Source organism: Mizuhopecten yessoensis, unplaced genomic scaffold (genome assembly GCF_002113885.1).
Source record: "Mizuhopecten yessoensis strain PY_sf001 unplaced genomic scaffold, ASM211388v2 scaffold6595, whole genome shotgun sequence".
In the NCBI taxonomy this organism is placed as follows: domain Eukaryota; kingdom Metazoa; phylum Mollusca; class Bivalvia; order Pectinida; family Pectinidae; genus Mizuhopecten; species Mizuhopecten yessoensis.
Genome location: NW_018406628.1, coordinates 483,468 through 505,993, shown reverse-complemented (window position 1 = coordinate 505,993; position 22,526 = coordinate 483,468). Strand labels below are relative to the sequence as shown.

At 37.4% G+C, this 22,526-nt stretch overlaps 1 protein-coding gene across 2 annotated transcripts in view; it reads left to right on the top strand.

Annotated features, from left to right (window-relative positions):
- Positions 1-21,975, top strand: part of LOC110452321 — a 101,942-nt gene extending 79,967 nt beyond the window's left edge. For both annotated transcript variants that reach the window (XM_021500765.1, XM_021500764.1), the window contains 24 exons: positions 563-771; positions 1,039-1,195; positions 1,553-1,722; positions 2,837-2,999; positions 3,475-3,797; positions 4,425-4,673; positions 5,382-5,531; positions 6,115-6,219; positions 7,077-7,187; positions 7,306-7,510; positions 8,042-8,165; positions 8,699-8,784; positions 11,076-11,171; positions 11,449-11,679; positions 12,077-12,258; positions 12,974-13,146; positions 15,988-16,131; positions 17,034-17,114; positions 17,486-17,688; positions 18,112-18,197; positions 18,652-18,717; positions 19,197-19,323; positions 20,054-20,124; positions 20,494-21,975. In XM_021500765.1, the coding sequence (XP_021356440.1) occupies positions 563-771; positions 1,039-1,195; positions 1,553-1,722; positions 2,837-2,999; positions 3,475-3,797; positions 4,425-4,673; positions 5,382-5,531; positions 6,115-6,219; positions 7,077-7,187; positions 7,306-7,510; positions 8,042-8,165; positions 8,699-8,784; positions 11,076-11,171; positions 11,449-11,679; positions 12,077-12,258; positions 12,974-13,146; positions 15,988-16,131; positions 17,034-17,114; positions 17,486-17,688; positions 18,112-18,197; positions 18,652-18,717; positions 19,197-19,323; positions 20,054-20,124; positions 20,494-20,535 (3,554 nt within the window). In that variant the 3' untranslated portion in view covers positions 20,536-21,975. The remainder of the gene's footprint in view (positions 1-562; positions 772-1,038; positions 1,196-1,552; positions 1,723-2,836; positions 3,000-3,474; positions 3,798-4,424; positions 4,674-5,381; positions 5,532-6,114; positions 6,220-7,076; positions 7,188-7,305; positions 7,511-8,041; positions 8,166-8,698; positions 8,785-11,075; positions 11,172-11,448; positions 11,680-12,076; positions 12,259-12,973; positions 13,147-15,987; positions 16,132-17,033; positions 17,115-17,485; positions 17,689-18,111; positions 18,198-18,651; positions 18,718-19,196; positions 19,324-20,053; positions 20,125-20,493) is intronic.
- The last annotated feature ends 551 nt before the right edge of the window (positions 21,976-22,526 follow it).

Below are 22,526 nucleotides of genomic sequence, written 5' to 3'. Positions count from 1 at the left end.
CTAGCAGATGGTAAGCTATTCCACAACGTGGCCGGAACCCTCCCAAAACACCGGTTCCCATAGGTCACAGTACAAGATTTTGGGACACACAACAATGATTCTGACTCCCTGCACTCATATATGCACACAAGATTTATATGTCATCAATCATCTGTATCAGTTGAGACAAAACCTGACAATCATTTGACAATTAAAACGAAGAAAAACAAAGCTAATACAGAACAGTATAACAGACACAATACATGGATATGAACTAAGCATATGTTTAGATGAAATATCATTCTACCACAATTATTAAAAAAATATGTAAGATACATTTCTAAATTTGTTATCAAGTATTTCCAGTGTACTGTTGTTTGATAAATGATACTAATAGGGACTTTCATTGTTTGCTGACATTTATGACAGCAGTTTTCAATATTGTCTCTTTATACCGTAAATTGATTGGTAATTATCTATCAATTAAAGATTAATAATTGATGTTGATTTTTATGAATTAAGGTAAATTATGATGAAAATATGTGGGTCAAAATGATGATTGTTTTTTTTTTTTACATGATAGCGGACCAAGCAAGTCTAAAAGGGGGATGGATGCCTTCAACCAATGACGGGAGTCAGTGGATACAGGTTGTGCTAAACGAAACCTACATAATCCACCAGGTTCAGCTACAAGGCCAGGAGGAGGAGGACAACTGGGTCACAACGTTCAGTGTCAGCTACAGTTCTGATGGCACTGTTTGGACGACTTATACCAATGCTTCTGGTGCAAGTGTAAGTATGGTTCTACCCGTCTAGTCCAAACACCTGTACAATCCGACCCACAGAGTGTTCTGACATCCTTGTCTATCAAACCACTTAGGAGTCTGATATCCTTTATAAATCAACATGAAGCTTGAAAGGTAGTCCCAATTAACCAATATATGATGTTTGTGGTAAATAAATTCAAGTTGAAATTTTTATTTTTTTATGAGGCCAAAAATGACCCATAACGTCTCAAGACCAACCCTCCAGTTATGAATTGTTGAGTTTATTTTACAGGTGTTTGCTGGGAGTACTGATCGGTCAACAGTGGTCACTGTAGAGCTTGACCCCATCGTGGAAACCAACTACATCCGTATCAACCCTGTCACCTGGAACAACAACATAGCCCTCCGATTTGAGCTTGTTGGCTGTTCTGTTAGCAAGTACACATACCGTAAGTACCTTTAACCACAATAGCAATGCATTCATTTCATGTCAAAATGTTCCAAAACCAAACGTTAATTTTAGCTTTAACTCATGTAGAGGTATTGGGAACAAGTAGTCATTGTGTTTGATAAGGCAGACCCCCCCCCCATAAAAAAAACCTCTTGTCTATCTATTTTAAAGCATCCAAGTATACCACTAGCAACAAGTCAAATAGAACCACTCTCAATATCAAAATTGAATGTATTTTTTCTTCTTAACTACTGACATATGTCCGGATTCTCAGTGTGAATTCCCTTAAGTATATATTGAAGCCATTTAGTGCTAACATGCTTTATGTTGTTTCTGTATGTGTTTCCCTGACCAGACCGGACGACATGTGAGCGATGTCTGACCACCAACTACTGTGTAGGAGATGGGACCTCGTTACCATGTGGACGGTGTGATCCGCTCCAGGCCAACTCCACGTGTGGACGCTCTCAGACCGAACACTCGTTTGGACTTGCGTCCGAATGTACCACATGTCCACTCGGCTGGGTTGGTAACTATATCATTTGCTTCAAACGTTTCAAAATATATCTTATAATAGGCCTTATTGCAATAAAAGGTGTTCTTGTTTTAAGGTGTTTGTTTATAGTCTAAGGATAAATCAAATTTAAAGAATACTCAGTATTAAACCACATAAAAACAAAATAATTCTTTAGATTCAATGCTCCTAAAACTTTCATCCTTTGAAAACAACTAAATTTGCTTTGCTCCTTATATGTTCAGACCAAACCTGCCTCAAAATGTCGAAACTTGAGAGAGGAAAAATACAGGAATTTTAGAATCTTTATCCATGTTTTTGTGCAATTTTACAAAGAACTATTTGTTAATGTGATGTTGTCAAAGGTATTTCTCATTTGGTTGTTTGGCATCTTTAAATATTTCCCTCCCTCAGCTGTGTAATGAGGGGTACACCACACCCTGCCCAGATTATCACTGTATATAATATCAGTAACTGTTTCCCTCCCTCAGCTGTGTAATGAGGGGTAAACCACGCCCTGCCCAGATTATCACTGTATATAATATCAGTAACTGTTTCCCTCCCTCAGCTGTGTAATGAGGGGTACACCACACCCTGCCCAGATTATCACTGTATATAATATCAGTAACTGTTTCTCTCACTCAGCTGTGTAGTGAGGGGTTCACCACACCCTGCCCAGAATATCACTGTATATAATATCAGTAACTGTTTCTCTCACTCAGCTGTGTAGTGAGGGGTACACCACACCCTGCCCAGATTATCACTTTGTATATAAATATCAGTAACTGTTTCCCTCCCTCAGCTGTGTAATGAGGGGTACACCACACCCTGCCCAGATTATCACTTTGTATATAAATAACAGTAACTGTTTCCCTCCCCCAGCTGTGTAGTGAGGGGTACGCCACACCCTGCCCAGATTATCACTGTATATAATATCAGTAACTGTTTCTCTCAATCAGCTGGGTAGTGAGGGGTACGCCACACCCTGCCCAGATTATCACTTTGTATATAAATATCAGTAACTGTTTCCCTCCCCCAGCTGTGTATACCTAGTGATGGGTACTCCAAATCCTGCTCAGATTACCACTATGTATATAAATAACAGTAACTGTTTCCCTCCCCCAGCTGTGTAGTGAGGGGTACGCCACACCCTGCCCAGATTATCACTATGCCACCTGCAATGATACCAGTTGCCCCACCTCCTGTACCCAGTGTGGGACTGGCTATGCGTGCAGAGGAGGTCAGAGATATGAGTGTGATGTTGGCACTTACTCAAATGGAACAGTAGGTAAGTAAATTAGAGAACAGATATGATTTTTCCCTATTTCGAAGAAAATGTATGTTTATTTTGCCCTTTTCAGTGTTTATTTCATTACAGTAAGTTACTTTTTTCCAATTGTAGAATTTCCGTTCATTTTGTCCTTTTTTGTGTTTATTTCATTTCAGTAAAATACTTATAGCATGCATATGTTAGCATGTTAATTAATGGTATTAATTTCAAGGGCTGTTGATTGCAATTTGAAAATCCCAAGAAATTATTATCACAATAAAACAAGGAATGTATATAGCTTTTCTTGTTTCTTTCCTGAGTGAAAGTCCTCAGGAATTAAATGAGTGCAAAAGTAAGCATTCACAAAAATTAAGCTAGTTTCAGAACTAAATCAGCTAAAATGCCATTTCACATTTACAGGAAGGATATTTCATGCATCGATCATTTATTGTAAATTTGTCATAACAGTTCATCGTACCTCATCTATTTATAGAGTTTTGTCAGCTCTGTGTGCCGGGGACGTACCAAGACCAAACGGTCCAAGGGAGCTGTAAATTTTGTCCAGCTGGCTATACTAGCTCCACAATGAAGGATCGGTGCCAAGTGTGTCCTTTAGATACATACTCTGATGGGCTTGGAAGCACCTGCCTGAATTGTCCCTCGACACTTGAGTGTCCGTGTCTGGTGACCGGCTCACCCTGTCATAGTAACAGTCTCTGCTACAACATGAAGATCGGTGGAACTTACTCAACAGGTTGTCTCCCTTGTCCAGATGGGTACACCGGAGATGGAATCACTTGTACTGACATTGATGAGGTAAAATATGAACCCTTCAACAGATTTAGTTTACATTTTTACCTTCTTATAGCTAACATCATGTTCCGGTCCTGATTTTGTTTTCTGCTATCGAATCGAGGCTGATTCAGGGTGAAAGTTCACACAAGTTTGCATACATTATAAACCATGCACATTTGAGGGTAAAAACTAAACCTAAGTGCAAGATGGCCTGCACCCTCTCACATATTTAGTTAGACTTCTTCAGAAGAAGCAACAGGTCAAGTGTCAAGATGATTGACTGTTGCTTGCTGGTAATGGACTGATGCAAAGTTTTCGAAAACACAACCTTGACTAACATTCATGGTTACAGGGGTCAAATTATTATAACACTCAAATAACTTTTTTGGAATTTAATTTTCTTTCATATTGCCATAATTGGAACAAAAGCCTCATGTTGAGAAAATTCATTTTTGCTTTGGGTCCTGGACATTTTTTAAATAGATGCAAAAAAGAGATTTTTATTGGCCATTCAATATTGAAGTAAATGAAAACAAAAGAATGAAAATATGATGAACAATCTAGAATTTATGTTGGCCTATTACAGTAGGTCCCCCGAGATCCCTGAAGTGCTATAACTAATTTGCTGTTGAATATTTCTGTCCTCAGTGTGCGCAACACAACCCATGCTGGAACAACAGTGCCTGTATAAACACGTCCCCGGGGTACCAGTGTAGGGCCTGTCCCTATGGCTACACCGGCACTTTTGAGGATGCACTCTCCATTGATATACACAGGCGGACATTTGAATTGTACAACACAGTATGGACCAACACCAACCAGTCCTGTGCTGACATCAACGAATGTCTCGTGAACAATGGAGGATGTAACGCCAATGCCTACTGCTACAATACTGTGGTAGGTAGTTTGTGTTATACATGAAGATAGCTATAAGCTAAAGCCTTTTGGATTGAAAATGCACAATTTAATGATTGCAAAGTCTAAAACCTTTGATGATTGATTACAGTGTAGAACTATTGTAGGTTGCATGTTAGCCTGTTAACTTTATAAATTTTGAAGGTTATCTTTGTTCTGGTAAAAATAAAGGTCACAAACTTTTTGATAACTGCCTGTTTGCTGAATCTTTGAGGATTGCGTTAACACTGGTAGAAACAAGGTTTAGAACCTCTGATGATTTCCTGGGTACTTGTAGAAACAAGGTTTAGAACCTCTTATGATTTCCTGGGTACTGGTAGAAACAAGGTTTAGAACATCTGATGATTTCCTGGGTACTGGTAGAAGCAAGGTTTAGAACCTCTGATGATTTCCTGGGCACTGGTAGAAACAAGGTTTAGAACCTCTGAGGATTTCCTGGGTACTGGTAGAAACAAGGTTTAGAACCTCTGATGATTTCCTGGGTACTGGTAGAAACAAGGTTTAGAACCCCTCTGATGATTTCCTGAGTACTGGAAGAAACAAGGTTAAGAACCTCTGATGATTTCCTGGGAACTGGTAGATTAGTAAGGTTTAGAACCTCTGATGATTTCCTGGGTACTGGTAGAAGTAAGGTCTATAAGATTGGGATTCAGTGCAGACTAGAGTCTATCATTGTTAATTTGCTTTCAGGGGAGTTACTACTGCGGACTATGTAAGCCGGGGTACGTTGGAGATTCTGTCAATGGCTGTCAGCTGGCCGACTACTGTGTAGCAGGTATCCACAAATGTAGTTCCAATGCCGAATGTTACTACACAGGTCCTGCGGAATATCGCTGTGAGGTACAAGTTTCATCTGACAATATGACTATAATAAGCATAGAAAATGGTTATTAACAAAAAATTCACAAAAACTCTTTTCTTATACTGAAAGATTCAATGTTTACTGATGAGCAATCAATATGCTGTTTGTTTATATTTGTTGTATTAACAGAGAATGAGTTTGAAAAATCTTGTGTAAAGAAGTTTGGGGTATGAGGCACTATTTCATATATCGAGATGCATCAAATTAGAGGTCTTAATATCAGAGAAATGAATATTTTTTAAAAGTAACGTTGAAAACAATCTTCACTTATATGTTATGGAATTTTCTCTGAACATCCAAGATGACTATAAGTGCCATGATATTTGGCCAAAGGTATGCTGGAATTAAGGACTATGAAATAACCTTGACTCAATGGGCCTTCTCTTATGTGTTTTGGGAAATGTCTCCTTCCTAAAATGGGAAGGAATTGGCTGTGAACATATTAAAATGACTTTTTTAAGAACTTTAATCCTTCTGGTTATTAAGCATTTATAAAGAAACCGAGAAATTATGTTATGCTCTGGAAGTAAATCTAAAAATCTGGCATGTTTTTGCATACAGTGTAAGGCTGGCTGGGCAGGAGACGGCTATATCTGTGGTGAGGACACGGACGTGGATGGAAACCCAGATTTAGGACAGTCCTGCTCTTCCAGGAAATGTGTAAAGGTGAAGAACTTTCCACAGGTTTCATAAATAATGTCTTCAATGAGCAATGTGAGATATGAATACTCCACCCGAGGGTTCATAACTTAGGAACAAGGCTTTTGTCAAAGTGTAGCACAGCGTGACTTTGTCAAGGACAATCAAACTTACTGGTGTAGTATGGTAATATGAAGGTCATGGTGAAATGAAGTGCAGTTCATTTCACCATTATGGTAATATGAACCGCAGTTCATTTCACCATTATGGTAATATGAACCGCAGTTCATTTCACCATGCTTTTCAATACCATGCTACACCTGTGGTACATAGCTCTGCTGGTACAGCATAATTGGATCGAACTGTGTCCAAAAATCACATCTAGGTGAAAAAATCCTATCATACAGTGATGCATTAAGATACTGAATATTTTACTTCAGTTTACTAGGATGATATGTTGCCAATTTTTGTTTTTGTTCACGCAGGTGGAAAAGTTACTAAGGCATTGGACATAAATTTGTACATGGTAGTTGTATAGATTTTATTGTTATGCTTTCTCTCTCTTGTTACATCATCATAAAAAAGGCAATTATTTTCATAACATCATTATATTGAAAAAATTTCTCTTAATCAAATTTTGATTGCTGCAAACAGTGTAAATACGATGGCAAAAATGCAGTGGAACATATGGAGATTCCAACAGGGTATAACTAAACACTGGAGTGATGCCGTTACCAATAGGAAAATCTAGCCTGCATGAACAACTCAGTCCTGATTGTCTACTGTAATATTGGTTATAATGTAACTCAGTCCTGATTGTCTACTGTAATATTGGTTATAATGTAACTTTTGCACTAAGTTAAATGCCTGGTAATTGTTTTTAGGACAACTGTCGGCTCAAAGTTAACAGTGGACAGGAGGACATTGACGGAGACTCGGATGGTAACATATGTGACTACGACTCGGACAATGATAACGTCTTCTACGATGAGTCAGTAAGTGTAACCAGTGCTTGTGATGTAATTATATCTGTTTAAACTTACATAATTTAAAAAAAAAGTATCAGGATGGATCTTATACCTGCTTTGTTCGACCTTGCTTTTTTGTGTCCAGGACAACTGCCCATATGTGTCTAACGTCGACCAGCTTGACACGGATGGTGACGGGCGCGGAGACCTTTGTGACAACTGTATCAACACAGCCAATTTTGACCAGGCTGACGTGGACGGGGACGGGGTTGGCGATGCCTGCGACACGGACATTGATGGAGATGGCATCCTTAATGGAGCGGATAACTGTCCATATGTATCTAACGCAGGTAAGGTGATGATTGATTGATTGATTGATTGATTGGGGCCACATTGGCAAAGAGGTTAAGGCGTCTGACACTACCACTATAGCCCTCCATCACTGGCTCGTTGGTTCTAGGCCTACGTGGGGCAGTTCTCAGATACCGAGGTTCTCAGGTAGGTCGGTGGTTTTTATCCAGGAACTCAGGCTTTCCTCCACAACCAAAACCTGGCACGTCCTTAATTGACCATAGCTATTAATAGGACATAACACCAAACCAAATGATTGATAAAACATCTAAGGGGACAGCATCCTTAGTGGAGCAGATAACTATGAATATTTAACGCTATAAATACTTGACACTGGTGATGGATGGAACAATTGAGGGTCAGTAATCTTAAGCTTACTGCAGAATTATACTTGTGTTCTTAATAAATAGATTGTACAAATGCAGATTCTTCATGCAAAACTATGATAATGATGCACTACTTCTTTTTAATGAGACTCTTCATTTCATATCTGATGCATCATTAAACACATATTTTTTTTAACATGATAGGACAGACAGACACGGACGGAGACACAGTCGGAGACAGTTGTGACAATTGTCTGTCTGTGTCTAATAATGCACAGACTGACACCAATGAGAACGCTGTTGGAGATGACTGTGATGGCAGTGACAGGTGAGTTATATCATAAAAGCGAGGACAAATTTCTATTGAGGGTTTAATAATGTGTCTTTTATATCAATTTTGAATATTATTCTCCAGGGTCTTACAATTTGGCCCATGGAAATCCACATGGAGAAAAGGACAAGAATATTTTTTTCTCATTACTGAAGTAATTCATTTTTAAACAGTTTTTTAGCGTGATTTTGTTGCTGAAATGAAGGGTATTGTATCAATGCATGTGTATATATCCACTCCACATCTAAACAATAGAAATACACTCATTAAGTAATACATATACAGTACAATCATAATGTTTGAAAGTGTTTGTTTCTCACTCTGTTATTTACACATTGACCACCACCACCATGCCCCTCCCCTCTGAAGGATATAGGTGAAGCAAGATTAGACCCCCCCTCCCAAAAAAAAAAAAAAAAGAAAGAAAGAAAGGCAGAGCAAAATAAGACTTTTTTGGAAAGATATGTGTATGCTTACAATAAAAGAAAGAACTCAGAAATTTAACTGTTCTGACTGTTTTGTGCCTGTAGAGATGGCGATAGTATCCCCGACGCTCTGGACAACTGTGTCGAGGTTCCCAATGGAGAGCAGACAGACACAGATGGGGATGGAACAGGTCGGTGCTTTATCCTATTGTGCCAATATTTAAAAGCAAAGGCATTTCACTGTTTTTTAAAGATTTGTATATAGTTGGCCTGACATGATGAATATGATGTATTTTCCTTGATATAGCTAACAAGAATTGAAAATGTAATGGCTAAATAGATGTATATTGATTTTTAGCCTTCAAATAAAATTGCACAAATTATATTAATGCAGATTTAATAGCAACATTGACTTTCTTAATACCAACATAAACTTTGTGTTGTAGTGTTGTTCTCAATGTCAAGCTGTCAAACGTTTTATACTGACACTCATGTTTGTAAAACGTTGCCCTCAATGTCTTACCTGTGACGTTGTGTGTTGTAGTGTACGTAGTTCTCAATGTCAAGCTGTCAAACGTTTTATACTGACACGTATGTTTATAAAACGTTGCCCTCAATGTCTTACCTGTGACGTTGTGTGTTGTAGTGTACGTAGTTCTCAATGTCAAGCTGTCAAACGTTTTATACTGACACGTATGTTTATAAAACGTTGCCCTCAATGTCTTACCTGTGACGTTGTGTGTTGTAGTGTACGTAGTTCTCAATGTCAAGCTGTCAAACGTTTTATACTGACACGTATGTTTATAAAACGTTGCCCTCAATGTCTTACCTGTGACGTTGTGTGTTGTAGTGTACGTAGTTCTCAATGTCAAGCTGTCAAACGTTTTATACTGACACGTATGTTTATAAAACGTTGCCCTCAATGTCTTACCTGTGACGTTGTGTGTTGTAGTGTACGTAGTTCTCAATGTCAAGCTGTCAAACGTTTTATACTGACACGTATGTTTATAAAACGTTGCCCTCAATGTCTTACCTGTGACGTTGTGTGTTGTAGTGTACGTAGTTCTCAATGTCAAGCTGTCAAACGTTTTATACTGACACGTATGTTTATAAAACGTTGCCCTCAATGTCTTACCTGTGACGTTGTGTGTTGTAGTGTACGTAGTTCTCAATGTCAAGCTGTCAAACGTTTTATACTGACACGTATGTTTATAAAACGTTGCCCTCAATGTCTTACCTGTGACGTTGTGTGTTGTAGTGTACGTAGTTCTCAATGTCAAGCTGTCAAACGTTTTATACTGACACGTATGTTTATAAAACGTTGCCCTCAATGTCTTACCTGTGACGTTGTGTGTTGTAGTGTACGTAGTTCTCAATGTCAAGCTGTCAAACGTTTTATACTGACACGTATGTTTATAAAACGTTGCCCTCAATGTCTTACCTGTGACGTTGTGTGTTGTAGTGTACGTAGTTCTCAATGTCAAGCTGTCAAACGTTTTATACTGACACGTATGTTTATAAAACGTTGCCCTCAATGTCTTACCTGTGACGTTGTGTGTTGTAGTGTACGTAGTTCTCAATGTCAAGCTGTCAAACGTTTTATACTGACACGTATGTTTATAAAACGTTGCCCTCAATGTCTTACCTGTGACGTTGTGTGTTGTAGTGTACGTAGTTCTCAATGTCAAGCTGTCAAACGTTTTATACTGACACGTATGTTTATAAAACGTTGCCCTCAATGTCTTACCTGTGACGTTGTGTGTTGTAGTGTACGTAGTTCTCAATGTCAAGCTGTCAAACGTTTTATACTGACACGTATGTTTATAAAACGTTGCCCTCAATGTCTTACCTGTGACGTTGTGTGTTGTAGTGTACGTAGTTCTCAATGTCAAGCTGTCAAACGTTTTATACTGACACGTATGTTTATAAAACGTTGCCCTCAATGTCTTACCTGTGACGTTGTGTGTTGTAGTGTACGTAGTTCTCAATGTCAAGCTGTCAAACGTTTTATACTGACACGTATGTTTATAAAACGTTGCCCTCAATGTCTTACCTGTGACGTTGTGTGTTGTAGTGTACGTAGTTCTCAATGTCAAGCTGTCAAACGTTTTATACTGACACGTATGTTTATAAAACGTTGCCCTCAATGTCTTACCTGTGACGTTGTGTGTTGTAGTGTACGTAGTTCTCAATGTCAAGCTGTCAAACGTTTTATACTGACACGTATGTTTATAAAACGTTGCCCTCAATGTCTTACCTGTTACGTTGTGTGTTGTAGTGTACGTAGTTCTCAATGTCAAGTCGTCAAACGTTTTATACTGACACGTATGTTTATAAAACGTTGCCCTCAATGTCTTACCTGTGATGTTGTGTGTTGTAGTGTACGTAGTTCTCAATGTCAAGCTGTCAAACGTTTTATACTGACACGTATGTTTATAAAACGCTGCCCTCAATGTCTTACCTGTGACGTTGTGTGTTGTAGGAGACTACTGCGATACAGATATAGATGCTGATGGTGTCCTCAACACGGTCGACAACTGTGTGTATGTGGCCAACGCTGCACAAACAGACGTTGATGGTATGTAGTACATAATGTCAGATTTCAATTGATCCTTGGCTGATTTTCAATGATGTTGGACTTGTTTATTAAGTGTAGGAGTAAATCATCGATGACCACATTCAAGAACAGCAATATGAATGTTAAAATTTGACAGGGTGTGGTTTTTTTTTAACTTCTTTAAATCACAATTAATTATTTGATAATTTTGATTTAAAGTAATGTTGCGCAAATCACTGCATTAATGTGTAATAGGTAGCTAGCTGATTCTTTAGAAATATAATGTACCTGTGGACAGGTAATCACCGAGGAGATGCCTGCGAGAGTGACCTTGACAATGATAGCGTGCTGGACGTAGATGACAACTGTCCCAAGAATAAAGACATATCAGTCACTACCTTTGCTGAGTACATCTCACTGGACCTGAACCCAAGCTTGACGACGGAGAAAGCCCCAGTATGGTCTGTACAGGATGCTGGGCGTGACATTTGGCAAATGGAATCCACACTGAAACCTGTCGCACTCATTGGTGAGGCTATACTCTTATGTTGAGTGGACGGATGTAAGATTACTTGATGTCTGTTTTTCAATAATTTGAGAAATGAATGTTTATATTACCTGAAATCAATGGCAATAACTCAATATTTAAAAAAATGGATGAACAAAAATCCAAGTAATTGGTTATTCTGCTAGCTGTGCCTCAAATTGAAGATGGACATTTTAGTTGCCTGCTACTTAATGTGATGTTTTAAAGTAAAAAAAAAAAAAAGACAATTTCAATGAAAATGACCATTTCATAGATTTGTTTTCATCAAAAGCATTTAATGTTAGATAATATTAGTCTTCATAAAACAGAGTTGATAGATCAGTCACAAAAAGAAAACAGTCAGGACTGATTTTGTGTATATCGTGTTTCTTATCAATAGGAAGCAAATACTTCGACCATGTGACTGTCACGGGGACGACCTTTGTGAACACAGACGATTGTTACGGATTCATTGGCTTTATAGTGGGTTACCAGAGTAACACCAAGTACTACCTTGTTACCTGGAGGCACATTCACCTCAACCTAGAGGACCAAGGTGGCATCAAGGGAGTGCAACTCTGGGTGAGGATACATAAGTTGGCTTGAAATTCAAAAAATCTATAATTTAGAATTGACTTTCATTTTTAGAAGAAGAAATTATATTAATTGAGTTTTTTTTTATATTATAGCAAACAGCTTATCAATAATTTACTGTTTAATCCTCTATAATTTGTGTTAATCGTCCATATTTAAATTATTTTTGTTTAATTCTTGCTTTGGAATTAAAAGAAAAATATGAGAAGATTACATAACTAAAAGCATTAACTATACCAATAGAAATTTTATGAAATTTAGTAGTTGAAACGTTTTTGTTGTGTTGATAGAACTTTCATATGCTGTTTTAATTATTCGACATATTAATTGTGCTGATAGGCGTTTTTTGAGTAGTTTGGAAGAAACAGTAATTGCCATTTTGCTGATAATCTTTCTTTGAGAATTTTTATAGAGTTGAAGCTTAAATTATCCTGATAAGGAAATTCATTTTCAGCTCATGTTCAAATCCTTTGTTATGTTTTGCTTACATCTTCAATATGATATAACAAATACTGCTTTTGATAAACAAAGCATTCAAAAGCATTGACCTCTACAATATCTGTACAAATTTACTTATTTCCATCGCCATTAGACTCCCTTCCTTGTTTTCTTGTACACAAGATGTAATAATTTTGACAGCAAGAAGAAGAAAAAAAGCCATAAATGTGTTTCCCTATTATAAACGAGTTTTGCATGATTACAGCTGATAGACTCCACCACAGCTCCTGGGAACAATTACGCAAAGGCACTGTATCATGGATGTGACACCACAGACACAGCTACACTACTGTGGCAGGACCCGACTCTGGCTGGCTGGGAGTGTACCACTGGGTACAAGTGGACTGTACAACACAGCCCTTCTGTGGGCCTCCTCAGGTAAGTCAACTTGAAAGCTACTCCTTTTTTATCTTGCCTTTGTGCAGAGTCTATTATAGTATCTAAACATTTAGTACTTTGTAAATGCTCATAGCAAACTAAGTGAAGTAGTTTGGGATGGTATTGATGCAGAGTCCATTCTTTTATGTTCCAACTAGTCCTTGGTCTTATTCTGTGAATCATCTGGTATCGTTGGTTTTGCATGGGTTTGACAGTACAAAGCATGTCAGAACACACTAATAATGGTACGGCCCAGGTAACACAATGATCAGGAACCTGAGAGTTAATCACTCGATCAGGCAGTTAGCTTTTGACAGACATTGTCTTGCAGCTTGCGGACAGCTTCGGGCAGTTTGAAAAAACATCAGTTGAGGGATACGCCCGTAAATCTCCGGGTGTACTCCTAAATGGAATGGTGCAGCAACCACTTTTGGTCAGGAGAGCAATTCTAGACTCAAGCATGTCAGTTTGACGAATTCAGGGTAACTCCTAACCTACATGACCTTGATCATAGCCCCCTGACATTTGTGTTAAACCCAGTGGGATTGCCTTTTAGGAATATCGAGTTTGGTCTCACTCTCACGAACACAGTTTTGTGGCATTTTCGTTGACATTCCCTGCCTCCCAGCCGTATTGGGTCATTAGAAAATTAGCCAGGCTGTATGCCATTCGGTATCATGGGCAATTCGTATGTCAAATCAAAGGCCACGGCAGTAAGGTTTTCTGTATTTGAAGTGTCAACTTGAAGAAGCATTTTGAGAAAACAATCCTGAGTTGGCACTGCTGCAGGCAGGCCCCCTATCTCTACAGGCAGTTGTGACTGATGGTCACAAAGTAGTGGATGGTATGGTTTATGAGGATGTGGGTCAGGCAGAACTTGATGTTTTTCCAAAGAGTGTTCAGTTGTTAGCGATCCTCTGATGAGGATATACAGAATGAAAATGACACAAAGGTCTCTGAGGTTGAAGCCAAGCAAGTTTAATATGGAATACACTCCCTTAGGGGTGACATAGCCATGAGTATCAATGAGAAGGTGTGCCCACTCTATCGTCATCGTTGGTTTTTAGTCCACTATGCTGCTCAGTATGTTGGTGGCTCCTTCGTTGGCAACACAATCAGATAGAACCTGCCTGATAGAGAATTCTTCTGTAGCAATGGCTCCTGTTTTCTCAGGCTTGCAACCTGCAATGGTTCATTGGGATTGGCAACTGTATAATTGCAAATGAACTCTGCCGGCACATCTAACAATTCAGATAATTGAGTTATGGTTGGGAATGGAGTTATAGAAGTACAGTACATCAGAGGTCAACATTCCTATTCAAGATATGAAGACTCTGGTGGTGGACATTCTACTTCAGGACTTAAACGTAATAAATACACACACAATTCCCCCGTTCCACCTGGTGGACAGAGTGCTTACAATGTTATGAGAGCAGTTATGTATGGTGTTTATCTTGGCACTTCTTTGGCAGAGGCAGTCATAGTTCCTTGAGTTGTTGTCTCTTTTGGTAAAAGAAATCTTTCACAGCAGCTTTGGTTCAGAACGATACACTTACCTCTGGAAATACTCCACTTTCAGTCTTGGAGGATACAACGATAGGTTCACTAAAGGCAGATTGAATCAGATCGCTTCACAGAGCAGGTCGTTCTCGTTTGGTGTCAATCCCAGTGAAAGATGTAAAGTGACTGGTGTATTGAAAGGCAAGTTGATCCCGCCGAGGCAACGTGATCTAAACTTATCAATTGGCACGTTGTGTGCTATTGTTCGGGGTAGGTGGTTTGTTTTCTTATCATGGCAAGTGTGATTTTGAAGTGCTTTATCCCTTTCTGCTGAATAGAAAAACTGGTTTGGAAAGACTTAGCGTAAGGAAGATTCATTATAGTGGAAGTTGGTTTTGGTACTGTATTTGATGCAGGAACTTTACCATATGAGTCAAAGAGGTCATTCTCTTTGAATTCTGTTATTTTGAAGACAGTGTTACTGATCAATTTGTCGCCAGGATGTAAAAGAGTGAGGAAGAAGTTTTGTCGTCGCATCCTTGTCTGCAGTGGTCAAGAAATTATTCTGTTGTGACCTTCCTCACACTGATCCGGCCTTTATGGCTATGAAGCAAGTTCTTTGGTTTACAGCAGTCAAATAGGATCTCCTTGCTGGTGGTTCTCGTGTATCCTGAGGAGTGAAGGAGGTTGTTTTGTTCTTGTCAGGCTCTTCCATTTTAACTTGACAATGGGGTGAAAGGGAGCTCCTCACTCTCGGCTGTGTTTGCCAATAAAATAAGGTATACAGGATATCTTCTCCCAGTCATTATCAACGTTTATCTGCCAAGTGATCAAATTAGCTTAAAGGTAAAGGACATTCGGGCATTGTACATGTATAACGATAGGTAAATCGGTAGGTAAATATAGTTAAGGCCCTTGTGTCCTGGACCTTTTTCAATGTCTATTCCTTCAAGGAAGTTACATCTGCAGGTTTCTAGCATGGACAGTTTTCAAACATACATTTTTGGCTTCTTGTTCTAGGGTTATTCGTTCTTTTTGTCCAGGGTTTTGGGCTATTTGGCTGTCCGTCGCAAGTGTTTTTGCAATACTAAAATACATGAGCATACATAATTTAGTACAGTAATGGTAAGTTCTCATTGTGAAAATTGCTTGTATATGTGGTGTGTGTTCAGGATGCCTGCATTCCTGTATTTCATCCAGCGTCCAGTTATCATAAAAACTCATTTGATTGACGAAGAGTTATACTTTCATAAACCACAATTATACCACCAACAGTCATATTTATTTCAATGCTAATATTAGTTAGATGAAATGATTTATAAAATTGCTTATAAATTTTAGGGTGCTCATTGAACAAGGGACAACAACCATTGCCGATTCTGGTTATATATATAATGTGGCCATCAATGGTGGACGCTTAGGCGTATTTTCCTATAACCAGACCCAATCAGTGTGGTCCAACCTTGTCTACAGGTGTACAGACAGGTAAGTCGTCACAGGTATACAGATTGGTAGATACAAAAGGTACATAAACCATTATTATAGATATACAGACAGGTAGTCATCACGGGTATAAAGATTGGTAGGTACAAAAGGTACATAAGGTCAAAACATGTTAAAGAACATTTAAGGCATCACGGGATCACAGATTAGTAAGCCATCACAGGATAACTGGTGTTCAGATAAGCATGTCCTACATCATAATATCTGCAGACCACTTTCACTTTCACATTACAGCTAAAAAGACACTGAGGTCCCTTATGCAATCAACATCAAATATTTTAAGCGGAGTCATGTGCTAAAAGCGTCTACTAAGGATTGTTTTTTTAAGTCAAAACAAAAAATGTCAAGGCTATCTCCTACATATGATGATCAGTTTCCATACAATAAGTTGATAACTACCTTGGCTAAGAGTATGTGCTAGAGATTGATTGTTAGCGCTAAGAAGGTCACCGTTATTACTAGCAAAATATTTTAATGTTTCCGACTTCAAAGATATATACTATTACCGTTCAACCCATTCAGAGTAAATGGGAAGTACAGTATTTGAGACAATTTAAAGGCAATATGATGATTCCTGATTTAGCAAGCTACAGTGTTTTAGATTTTAGATTTTAATACTGTCATAATTGAGTCCTGGCGAAAGAGCATGGTCACCCCTCACTCCGACGCCGTTTGGCTTCATATTAGAAATGTTGATTATGACATTTATTAAATTATTAAAAATCTATTTATACTCAAAATTTGAACATTACAATGTATGTGCATTACAATATGATATTAAATTTAAGGTAATTATATAATGTATCGAGGCGATGTTTTAAGGTAATTATATAATGTATCAAGGTGATGTTTTGAGGTTAACATATCCCGCTTTCCTTATACAGACTGAACTATGCCTTAGAGTTTGACGGAACAAGTACCTATGGAGGAATAGCTAATCTGTCTGACCTGGCAATAGTGAAAAGGTATGGTGTTCATTATTGTCATATAAAACAGTGAAATGTTCAATATATACAATACGTCACAGATATTTTCACAATTAAATGTCTTCGATGGAAAAGTACATTCTTTTAAAATGGACAGCTTTAAAGAATATTCAAGTAATCGGTTTTCTGTCAGAATTTATCATTAATTCATCAATGTCTTTTTTATGTTTTTTATATTAATGAGACATAAGAAATTAAAAAAATTATCATTAATTCATCAATGTCTTTTTCATGTTTTTTATATTAATGAGACATTAGAAATTAATAAATGTGGCATAATATGCAAGTTATATTGATTTCTAGATGATAGCATTTCTTAATGTTTTCTCACGTCTCTTTTTTCACGCCAGTTTTACCTTCGAGTCATGGATTTATCTGCCCAGTGGCGCCCCCTCCACCAAACTACCGATCCTGTGTACCATGACGCGAGAGTTGTGTCTATTTATAGAGGGAAACACCTTCCACACTCAAATTGGATCACATATTGTAGACGGAACGACGACAATTACTGCTGACACCTGGACACACATCGCAACACGATATAATGCTCAGCGTGAGTGTCACATGAGGCATCACTATGCAAGATTCAGTTTGAGTTTCATACTTACCATACGATACTTACACGATTCGCGGGTAGACAAAGTCAAACATCTGCAATAACCTTTGTCATCAGACTCATCGGCCATAGGGTTTAACAGTACATATATTTGAAATATTCGTATACTAGTGTACTGGTAGGGCAAGTTGGACTCACTGCGCCGGTGGCAACTTGTGTCTGACCTTTCAATAGGTTTTTCAAAATGTACAGATATTTCTTTATTTAGTGGGGGGTGGGGGGAGGGAGGGCATAGTAAACCTGCTGTTTGTCTGCATTCAATAAATTGTTATATATATGTTTGTAAAATCAATAAAAAGGAAATTACTTTCTTGTATAAAAAAATAAAGCTTAAGTTTACAAAACTTTTTTAATCCTCAGAGGGAACTTTGACAATGTTTGTTAACGGGGCTGATGGGGGAGTTACCAAAGAAGTAGAGAACACCACCATGGCTGAGACAACATGGGTATGTATTCCGGAGTAAACGTCTCCTACGCAAACATTGATGAACATTTCATCATTATTTTGGGTTCAATTATTATTAAAGCATCAAAAAGGTTAAACGAAAATAACTTTTTAATAACAGTTTTTTTTTTTAAATGTACCTAATGTGTTCTAAACTGTAGTTTCAAAGTTCAAGGTTTAAGTCTTCTTTACGTTGTATTTTTCAAATAAATCAATATTTCAATACAGTCTTTCTTTGTAATGCTCTCAAAGAATTTAAACTTCAACCTCAATCAGAAAGGTTGCAAACATGTACAATTGGTAGCATTAAATTGACAGCTGCCACATATGGTGCTGCAAAAGAACTGTTTTAATGTGATTTTCAGTGTAGTTGTCTCCACACTTTCTGTTGTTGTTATAGTTATTGGCATCAAATTTCCATTTTGTCATTGAGTGTTGATGCGTTTCTTCCCCAGGATCCAACATTGACGTTGTACATCGGGAGGGATAGCAACTACTACTTCAAAGGAATGATTGATGAGGTATGCTCTCCTTACTTCTGTTAGATAGCTGAACCTCAACTTTTCTTTTGTTCTAGCTGATAAGCAGTTGACTGAAAATTTCCTTTTACATGAATAATATTTTATCAAAAGAAACTTTCTTTATTTTGGACTTATTATATGTGAACATTATTTGTTCTATTTCATCATGGACTGCTATATATAAGACTGTCTAGGATTTATCAATGACACAAACGTTTGAATGGTGCTGTTATCATTGTTTCTGAGAATACTCAGGTACACCTTAATATTTACTGAAATGTTGGCATCATGATCCAGAAAATGAGTCTTAGGTTGATAATGCTTAATAGGTTCATAATACATTATGGATGTTATAAGAACCGAAATATCAAAATATTAAATACATATATAATACATTATGGATGAAAAAGAGCCTAAAGATCCAATGTTTTTTAGTTTTTACCTTAATAAAAATACCTGACAAATGTTGCCTTTAACAGGTGAGGATCTACAACATACAGATACCAGATGCTGAGATTGATACATACTGGCAGAAGGCAGGCATGGTCCGCGAGTACAAAAAGTTCACGATGTCAGCTCACTACACAATGGACGGCAACACACAGAGTGAGTAGTGTCTGTACATAGATTGGCTCTGGTATTTTTTACTTGTATTCTGTGCAAGACAACAGTAAAACATATATCTAACCTTATTACATGATAGATTCAAATGTACATACATTAAAACACTAAGGTTTGATCTATAGTAACTAATAATATAATATTTTAAAATGATAATAACTCTTACATGACGCAGAGGTTTAATGAACAAAGTAGCATACACCATTAGATATTGGTTTTTACTTATTGTCTCTAACTTACATGTGTGTTCGTATACGTAGGAAGCCCCTGAATCTTTTCAAAATAGCAAACAACTGTTAGGTTTTTGTGGGAGTTATCCAATGTTATCATATGGCTACCTTGTGATGTGATGACAACATCGATATCTGTCATATTTTGCCTAGTTGTGACATTTTGACGTCACTCTGATAACAATATATATGATGTCAAAATTGTGGCGGCGAGGAATAGAAATGGCTAGGGAAATCTGTTATGGAATTCATATGAAAAAAAGCTCATTAACTCTAGATCTGCAAGGCCTCGCTAAAGTGTAAAAGTCTATAGACTCTATTCATAATTCACATCATCCATGCTACAGATTAAATACTTGAAATGTCAACAGGTTCTTTAGAAGTCATTGAGGTCGAGATTATTTTTTTCACTTTCTAAAAATATTTAAAGATAAATTGCTTTAACAAATGCTTTAAATTAATGGATTTTTTTCTCTGTATTTTAGCCTCGGTGTTGACGGACCAGGGTCCTTTAAAACTTGATGCAACACTTTATGGATCTCCAGCGTTTGTTGAGGTAGGTACTAAGGAATGATCTACTGTTACGTGATCCATTTGCCCCGGTAATGACAACTTATTTGAAACCTTTACAAGCATCTTTTATCATTGATAATGACAATGATTTATTGACATTTTTTGTTTGTAAAACTCCTATCTATTGCAATCAAACATTTTCATGAGTGTGTCAAAGGGAAAAGTTTTCAAAATCCTTCGAAAGAGATGATTCTTTAATAAAAACATATATATATTAACAGAAAAGATTCTTGCCACAATTCCTAACTCGGCTTTTACCCAACTGTCAACTCGTACACCGTAGTCACAAGCTGTAACCACACATAAACACACACACAAACATACTGTTGATGAAATATCTTCTCAATTGTAGAGCACAACGGACTACTTCAGATATTACCACACCAACAACTAGACTTTGACTAATGGACTTGACATCGTAGACGGATCCTCGATATTCTGTTATGTCTAATCCACCTTCAAGGTGGAATACAAACTGCAAATCTCCAAAAAAAGATTTCAGATTTTTTTAAAGTATATGCTTGTGTTAAGAACTTCCTGTTGTCGGATTTACAACAGAGTATGTCTTCAAATATTGGAGCTAAAATGTCTTGAATGTCCAGGCCCAATCAATTATATCATTTTCAGGCTTGAATTCAAACTTTTTGTATTCAAAAGGTACTTTATATTTCGTGCAAAAAGGTTGATATTTTATAATATGTTCCCTGTTTAATTATCAAGAGGACTAGAGTCAAATCACCTAACGGAGCCGAGATGTTTTTGTGAAAAAGAACAAAGATCATTATATGATTCTTTCGTATAACTCTTTTTGCTATAGGAAATGGGTAAAGAATTCAAAGTTGGGGAAAAATCAAAACTAATTGGATCTCTTTATTTGAAATATAACCTTAAAACAATGGGATTATCTGTCTTAATTGTTTACTTTTCGAATATGTCCCAAATAGTTTACGAGTTACAAGAATGATGCTTTGATCATTTATCTTTAGTTTGAGACTGAGAATGATTTGATAAATATATAAACCCATTATTCCCAAAAATAGAACTTCAAATGAGAATATGCATTGCCATGCATAATTCAAAATTGCTCTTAGCAGAAATAGCTAATATCAAATTTTGCTCAAGCAATTCAAAACCAAGAAGTATTAACGGTTAGTATTGACAGTGGTAAAGAAGTGTTGTTTGAAGACGTAATGATTCATCATTGAAAAGTTTAATTAGATTTTGAAACTATGTAGTGATTACCTTGTCTTCTACACCCTTAGTATAGAAATGTTAAATGTAGACTAAGTAAATGTTAGCTGCCAATTAAGTATACACTACATAACTTCACAGTGCGTAAGGTAGCATATACTCTTTATCTTTTATGAAAACTGAACATGCACACATACTTTTGTAAGTGATTCCCTACCTTTTCAATTAAGTTGCTTTGATTTTATGTCACCTGATGGTACTGTATTCGCTCTTCCGATCAAATTTCCTGTACCTGTGTGATGAAATAATATAGCATGACTAACCCATTAGGGATTGATAAATGCTTCTTACTGGTTAATATATATTTCTAATATTTATTTTATGTGCACCCGCTTTTTGTGTATTTTATACAGGTGCTCATTGTATAAATTTGTTCGCGTAAACTTTTATTGTAATGAACTGCTTGTAATTTTGTAAACTCGTTTAAAGTAACATCTGGATGGATGGCTCCATATCACTGTGACATGAATTAGAATCCTATGTGAACTATCACTGACTTACATTAATATTTATTTAGATATATCAAGTGAGAATTGTTTACAAATACAAAATGTCAATATCTGACATCAAACGATTGCAGTGTATTTAAGGTGGCTCGACACATCGTCATCAGCGTCCATTTTCGTGACATACTTCCGGAAAAAGTACAGCTAGGACTCAATTATCTTAATCGAAATGTGCATGTACACCGTGTCGTCATTTCCGTATTGCGTATCGGGCATTCAATATCGTAGTGCAAATTATAGTAACACCTGCTGGGCCGTTTTCGTTTAAACGGTCAAACCGATCGGACCACTGTTGTTCGTTTATTAAATAAGGTCGGACCTAGTAATCTGATGCTGCTTTCAGGCGAGTCTTGAGAAAGCCTTGCAAGGCCTGCATACACATTTGCAGGTCCGCCAGGATTTACACCCGAAATTGTTACATTTATAAACGGTCAAACCGGTTGTTCCGCATAAACGAACAGGCCCATGGTAAACAATAGTACACGTGCGTGCCGATGATATGTCAACACCCGATATCAAGATTTTACCGGGAAATGTATACTCACACGTACTTCAGGAATAAAGCTTTCCAATTCATAGACATAAACAGACTCACGGGAAGACAGTGACATGAGACCAGACGACCTCA